Genomic DNA, 7,652 nt, shown 5'->3' with positions numbered 1-7,652 from the left:
TTAATAAACCCTTAGATTGCTTCTTAGATCTCAATGTCTATAGGCAATCATCTAATAAACTAACTGATCTGGGATAAGTGACTGGTCTCTTGGGACTGGGAATAACCTGATTTTGATTTTTGGTGTAAGTGACCATTTATCACTAAGTCCAGCTTACCTGGGTAGCAAGATAGACTGGAGAGCCCAAGGGGACTGACTCCATGGTAAGACTGTTATAGTGATCCAGGAGTTCACATTTGTTACTGTGTTTGTGAAAGCTCATTATAGAACATACCACCAGTTTGAGATGTCTGCCTGCTTTTTGACAGTCTGCCCCAAAGTTGGCACTCGTAGTAATGAGCCATTCTAGTCAGTGTAACAGCAGGTGCATTTTTTTCCACACTCATGACTGACACAACTATGCTGACAAAACTTTGTAGCGTAGACCTGGCCTGGCACTGCTTCCACTGCTCCACTAACAGCCCTATATAAAAATTAGCCCATTAAATTCGGGTCTTTGTCTTCATTTGCTTTCAGTCAGTCAGCCTGCAGACTTCTGTTCTATCTCCCTGTAGGCTAGTGGAGTTCCTAGTGTTTTACAGCACAGAGATGGTGATCAGTGATACTGGTTTTGCAGGATTAGTGTTTTTTAGTAGTGTTCTCAAACCAAATTCTTAGGTTGTCAAACTACTGGCAAATAATTCATCTAGGTTTTTAAGTTTGCAGTTGCTGCTGAATCCTTTGACCTCTTTTAGGTTGCTCATCTCTCTGGCATACAGATTCATTTTTCTCCTTCATTCATTTATTCCCCTTTGCCTTTTCTCTTTCTCATATTTTCAGTTCCAGTCAGCTGTGTATTCTAAAGCACTGGGTTATATTTAGTATATATTCTACCTCTGGTATAAGAAATCTCATTATGCTAATGGGATATTATTATCCTACTTGAACTCACTTGTGTATTACTTGTCTCAGGCAAGTGTAATGCCTAATATCGCTGTGTGAGGTTATTTCTTTTAGAGTTTAGCTCATTAGACATGCTGCTCTCTCAATTTGAAATCCTTATTGAATAAAGCAGCAGTAGTATTTTATTTATGCCCATCAGCCCTCATAGTAACATACATAGACACAGACAGTTAAACAATAAGAACGATGTAGAACAATGGCTTCAATATACATTCATTTTTTCCCTATGGTTTCTAGAATCAGAATTTCAAGCCTCAGAGGGTCCACAAGGAGGGTGAAACTAATCTATCTTGCCCAGATTTGGAGCCCTCTAGGGCCTGAGATGTTGGTGGTCTCATCTGTACCTTAGACCTGCTTTCTTCACTTGCTGGCTAGGTGAGTGAGTATTGCCATCACTCTGATGATACTAATTGGCAAGAAGATTTGATTCTTAAACAGCATCATTTCCACTACGTGGAGCATGTGCAGGGCTGTCGGAATCCAGAATCCACATTGGAGGGAGAAGATGGAGTCAGAATGGTCCAGGGGATAAGAACTGGATTGGGATGCTCATTACCTTCTCCCCTATCCCTGGGAAATTAGTTGGAATAATTAATACAGCCCTAGACTGTATCAGTTTATTTGTGATCTCAAAAGAGGGTCTGGGGCTGCCATGGCTGCTGGGGGAAGGTTCCGGCAATACAGCTTCAATGAGGCCTTGCTGGCAGGGAGGCCACCAAAGGCCAGAGCCAAAGTGTGTGTGTGTGTGTGGGGGGGGGGGGCAGCCAGGGCGGTATTGGTGGTCTTTACCATGAGGCAAAGATTTCCTCATAGAAACATCCTGGTATTGATGCTTTTCATATAGGAAGCAACACCTGGACCACTGACTGGTTCCACATTGCTTTTGCATTGCTTCTCCTTACTTTCATGAAGAATCTGTTTTTCTACCACATTTAATCTGATGGACTATTTTGAGCCTATTGGCTGGATCTGCTTAGCCAGATTGCTGAGGGAATATTTACTTTTCTGACATTCATTATCGAATCAGGCTCTCCTATCTCTTAATCCCTTGAAAGGGAGGAATGAAGCAGAAAAAAATCAGTATTATCTTGGCAGACTTAGTTTGCTTTCATTTTGTACGTAAACTGGCACTCATGTATTTGATCATGTTTCTGTTGTAAATTGATTTAAATATACCAAAACCGAACAAAATTAGAAGAGAGAAATTTCAAACAAAACATATTCAGGTATTTCAGCTAAACTCCTTGAAGGGCAAAAACTGCCCAGGAAACAAACAAAAGCTCTAGATCAACTCAATGTAAGCTGACTTCCTGAGGGGATTTCATTGGTTGGAAAGGTTCACTTTAAGGACCAATACAAGGGGTTAACTCAACTCTCTGGTTGATTCCTGTTTCCAAACAGAGAATTCTCTTGTTCTGAAAGAATTATTTATAAAATAAAAATGTTGACAAGCCCTTCACAGCTGACTAGCTGAGATTCATGTCTGTTGGGATTATACTGGTAGAGATGAACTTGTGTTATTTTAGTTATTTAAAACTCACTGAAGTGGTTCATTGTAAGATGCTGAAGAGGCTGTTTTTTCATTTTGCTAATAGGAAATAGAGGGGAAAAAAGGCTTTCTGTTTAGAAGCAGCACTTTTCGGTGAAGCAGAATGTTAGTTTCTATTAATGCTCCGTTCTCAAGTGGCAAATTAATTTTTCTATCCCAGGCATTTTTGGGTTTTGTGAAAACATAGGGGTAGCATTTCAAAAGTTCGTGTGTGTGTACCCAACCTGTGCATGTGCAAGCTGTGATGCTTGTGCATTCCGATGTGTATACAAATCAGGATTGTGTGTATGCTAGAGACTCAGTGAAAGCTGCTGTCCATAGCAGGGTACAGATTAACTTTAAAAATGAAAAGAAACGCATGAAGGCATCAGTCTAACAAAGCATATATGCAGGGTGTGAGTAGCCTATTGGCTTCAGTTGGCTTAAATTTATGCACTGGGTTAAGTGCTTTGCTGGACTAAGGCCTGAAGTAGCTATTATGGAGAAGTATAAGTTTGTTATGTAGAACAATGTGAATGTTTACTCAATACAGCTTCTCCTAGGTTACTAGATGTTGCATTTCTCAGTGAATGTTGTCACAGGAATCTGATAACTTTTAGTGAAGTTTCTTTTTGAACTAGGCTCTCTTTCACATCCAGGTTCCATTCCTGATACTTCTAAAACATGCGCTGCAGTTTAATGTGGAATCCCAGTTATTGCTACTGGAAATCAAATAAGGATTTAGTAACATAGCAGAATCCATACCACATCCTCTCTAGCATATTGACCTTAATATTGAGTATGCAGTCACTACATTGTGACTAGGTATCTTATGTCTCATTTTCCAAGCAATCTTTTATTAGATTAAGTCAAATAGGAAGAATAGCTCCATATTTATCATGGTGGTGAATCGCATGTTCAGTCAAGCACTGCATTAAATTAAGTAGTTTAAATGTTCAGAGTATGAATTGAATTATAACATAGAGGCCTCTCTCACATCACTGTTTAAATTTTCATGTAGAATTACTAGACATTAGTTCCCTGTATCCCTTATGGCTGAATACAGTACATTTCATCATGCTATGTATCAGTATTCCACTGGTACAAAGCATACTTTAAAATTTGGAAACAAGAAGAATTTAATAATGCAGTGGACAGCAATAGATTATAGACCCTTTTACCACTACTAGAGATTTCTGGTAGCCCAACTCTGTAAAGCTAAAAGAATCTAATTTGGTGCTCTTGGATAGGTGTCCACCCCACAAAACACTGATGTTTCTTTGATGACAATCTCAGCATGAAGAGCAAGGACTGAATGGCCATGAAGACTGAACTACTTTTCACCCTAAAAAGCAATTATCCTTCCAAAGTAAGTCTTAAGGACTATTGGCATGCTGGTGTGGAAGATCTTTCGTTACTGTACTAGTCTATGGTTAAGCAGAGGACATCAGCCTAGGGCTCTTAATGTATCCCATTTAATGAAACATGGACACAGCCACAATAAATAAAACGGGGAAGAAATGCAGAGGATGCTCCAGTGGGAGTGGGGGCAGCGGTGGGAGGTGTATTTGAGAACAGAACATTTGCAAAGAGTTTGAGTCACTTCCAGCTCTTCGGGAGAAGAAGGAAAGGCAATTTAACACCTGCCTAATAATATTGCATCTAATCATCTCCAAGCCTAATTGGACTTGTTCTTTTCCAAGGAATACAAAAAGCATGGGGTTGCTTACACAGTATTTGTGAAGGTTGAAGTCAGTAGCCCTAGATACTGAACTCATGACTGAGTTGTAATACCCACTCTCATATGTATAATAACCCACTATATGTCACTAAATGTTCAGCTTTCCTCTGTGTCACTAGGTGCTCATCTCTCCTTGTGCTGTAAGGTACTTGTCGATCCTGCCCACCTTGTGCCCCACAGTGCACAACTCCATCCTCCTTTGGGCCACTCAGGGCATAACACCATATTCCTCATTTCTTCTTTCTTCTCTATCCCTTCATGCAGCCAGGGTACGCAGCTTCCCTCACCCCGCCCCGCCCCCCAAGATAGATTTGGCAAGATGGAGAGTTGCAAATCCACCACTTTTCCTCTGGACAACCTAATATAGAATAGCCCCCCCCCAGGGACTAACATCCTTTGAAGCCCCTTGATTAATATTTTAAGGGGGGGGGGAGGCCAATTTAAGCTTCTGATATTTCAGAAAAGCACCTAGGACTCATGTGTTAAATTTATGCTTAAAGCAGCTGGTCTAGTTTTTAAATCCAACCAGCAATTACTTAGCCTGGAAAAGAATGATTAAAACTGGATTATATTTAAGTTTGTGTTTCAGTTTCCATCTGTGATGGAATCAAAACCCATTCAGCTTTATGATCATTCACTGTTTCATTGGGATGACTTATTTCCACACACATCCTCCCCCATAGCTTAGAAATGTCTTGGTTAAGAATGACCTTGTTCAAAACTTTCTCTCATGGTTTAACTTTCCTGGTAGGAACACTTTCAAGCAATGTGATAAACAACTTATGCTGCATCTGAGCTGAAAATCCTGTGCTGAGAAGATACAGAGTCAGACTTTAAATGTTAGAGACATGCCCCTGTGCGCATGCATTCACAATACCCAATTTATATGTGCAAATGCCTTATACTGGTACATCATGATCTGTTAGGTGCATGACTGACCATGTGTGAATTCATATGCTGAATTTATGCAGACAGAGCTGGTATTTCCATACCTAAATCTTTCTCTTATTTGTCTATCTAGGTTTTACCATCTTACTTATCACTGTAATATCTAAGTGCCAAATGTAAATGTGTGATTATGCACATCTCACTTTGAAAAATCTTATCTTAAAAAGTAAACTCTTTTGCATGATTTTTTGTGTGTGTGTGTGTGTGTGTGTATATATATATATATATATATATATATATATATATATATATATATATATATATATATATATATATAATATATACATAATACACACACACCACCAAACAAAATAAAACCCAGCTCCCAAGAAGCTCAAATCAAAATACAAACTTGGAATGTTTTTACATAACCAAAACCATAAATTGTTCCCATCACACAAGCTGTGAATAAAAACCTATTGCCAAGCTATAGCAACAAATGCATTGCGGGATAAGTGTAATTGCTGTATACCATAGTGATCATGATCAATCAAAATAATAATAAAAAGTTCCATTATTGATTGAGCTTGAACAGCTAATATAGCCATGCCCAGTTTTTGTGTTCTGAATTAACCCTCTGCAGCCCAGGGTGTGAAACTTATTTTTGCTGAAGTATCCAATTCGACTGACTGTCTAGAAAATGCCAAATGCTGTAAGCATTAAGTGGGAGTCTTAAACCTTTGTAAAGAGAAAGTATCTGCCCAAAGTTTGCATTTGTACAAAAGAAATTTCCACCTGTCCCAGGGATATGTCTGCCCAGGAGCAACTTTGTAAAAAGTTCTACGACCATCTGAGCATGGTCATGTTAATCAAATCTCTCTCCTCCACACCTGAATTAATTAACAGAGAACAACATTCAGAAATTCTGTCTTTATGTGCACAGGAAGTACAATTGATGCTGTGAGTGCATCTGTAATTATGCCTGTAGCAGACAGTGCCTTCAATTGCATTAATAAAAATTGCCACTGTCAAAACATTAAATTTAGTTGTGTAGCAGATATGGATGATGATGATAAATCCTCATTTCTTCAGGCACCAGAAGATACATTTGACAAGGTTTTGATTCTCTTCAATTTATGCTTTTAATACATTTTCTAGCTTCTTACCAACACTGCCTCATAATTTTGGCTTGTATTCCTTCATGTTCCATGCATTTCTTGTGATTACATTTGCACTGCTCATGCCAATGAATTCAACTGGGTTTGTGCTGGAGTGTGTTCAAGATGGAGTTCATATCCTCCTAATCCAAGGTCTCCTTCATGAATGTTTTCCTTGCCTGGAGTCTGGGGTGAGTCTATTCTGGCCTGTGCCGGCACTGGAACAGGATTGGGGGCTTCATAATTTATAGTCAGTTCATCATTATTCACGATACAGTCCATGTCATCATCCTTCACCTGCTCCTGTTTTAAAAAGGAAAAGGGACCCTAATCAGTGACAACTTCCCAGAAATGGAAGGGATGGGATTCAATTTTAATATTTTCAGTGTTAATGATTAATATCAACTATTAATTACAGTGACCTCACTTTGATTTTTATCAATTTGAAGCAAGTGGCTGCCTACAATCTCCTGCTTCTGCGTACCATTGGAAACCAGGCCTTAGGTCTCTAAAGTAGGTCACCCAAAAACCCACAGTACTAATACTTACTAGCCACTTTTGAAAATGTGGCTGTACTTTTTCACCCCTACCCACCACTATGAAATGACAGCCATATAGTTTCTAGCCTTGTTAAAGTCTTGATCCAAAGCCCATTGAAATCAAATAATGTAAATGCTTCCATTAATTACAGTGGGCTTTAGATTTAGGTTCTAAATGCTATTCACAAAGTTTAATGCACACATGATATATATACTTACTCCATATGCTCTAGGGCTAGTTAGCAGTCTGGCAATGGGATTACACCATTCAGGTAATGTTGTTGTAAGTGGTGGACCAGCGTGGGTTAAAATGGGCTTCAAATATCTGTGAAGTCTGTCAAGGAATATCTCCCATAATATGTATATTGATGCTAACAAGTTTCTCTATTACAATAGATAATTTTATAATAAAGCAGAAGATAATCATGCAATTAAATGAAAATCTAGGAGATGGCTTGTGTTTAGACACCCATCAGTCCATTCATTCAGCCATCATCCACTTTAGATTAGTGTGTCTACAAAGCCATTTGATGTTCCGAGTCTGTCAAATATGGCACCATACCAGCTTAGCTAGACACACCATGACATAAGAGACAAGAGGGAATGGGAAAAGAGGAAACGTATAATAAGAGTTCCATGTTTAGCATTTTCAGCTAATGTCTGTGATATTGGGAAAATGTTTCCTACGCAAAAGAATATACAAAACAATTTAAGATTTAGCTGTATGAGCCACATTACATAAAAGATCCAGTGACAGGGAGTCTTCTGTTTTTATTGAAATCGCACACTCAGCTTTTTATAAAATCAATGCCTCTCTTCACCAGGCAAATGTATTTAATCAAACATTAAGCTTTTTT

The 7,652-nt window shown here is 38.7% G+C and overlaps 1 protein-coding gene across 1 annotated transcript in view; it reads right to left on the bottom strand.

Annotated features, from left to right (window-relative positions):
- Positions 1 to 5,404: 5,404 nt before the first annotated feature.
- SLC9A9 (solute carrier family 9 member A9) overlaps positions 5,405 to 7,652 on the bottom strand; it is a 323,698-nt gene continuing 321,450 nt past the window's right edge. The window contains exons 15-16 of the mRNA XM_038417254.2: positions 7,015 to 7,120; positions 5,405 to 6,559 (exon numbers count right to left, since the gene is read on the bottom strand). Coding sequence (XP_038273182.1) covers positions 6,338 to 6,559; positions 7,015 to 7,120 — 328 coding nt within the window. The 3' untranslated portion in view covers positions 5,405 to 6,337. The remainder of the gene's footprint in view (positions 6,560 to 7,014; positions 7,121 to 7,652) is intronic.

The sequence above is a fragment of the Dermochelys coriacea genome, chromosome 9 (genome assembly GCF_009764565.3).
Source record: "Dermochelys coriacea isolate rDerCor1 chromosome 9, rDerCor1.pri.v4, whole genome shotgun sequence".
Taxonomy (NCBI): domain Eukaryota; kingdom Metazoa; phylum Chordata; order Testudines; family Dermochelyidae; genus Dermochelys; species Dermochelys coriacea.
This window is presented reverse-complemented; position numbering and strand designations above follow the sequence as displayed.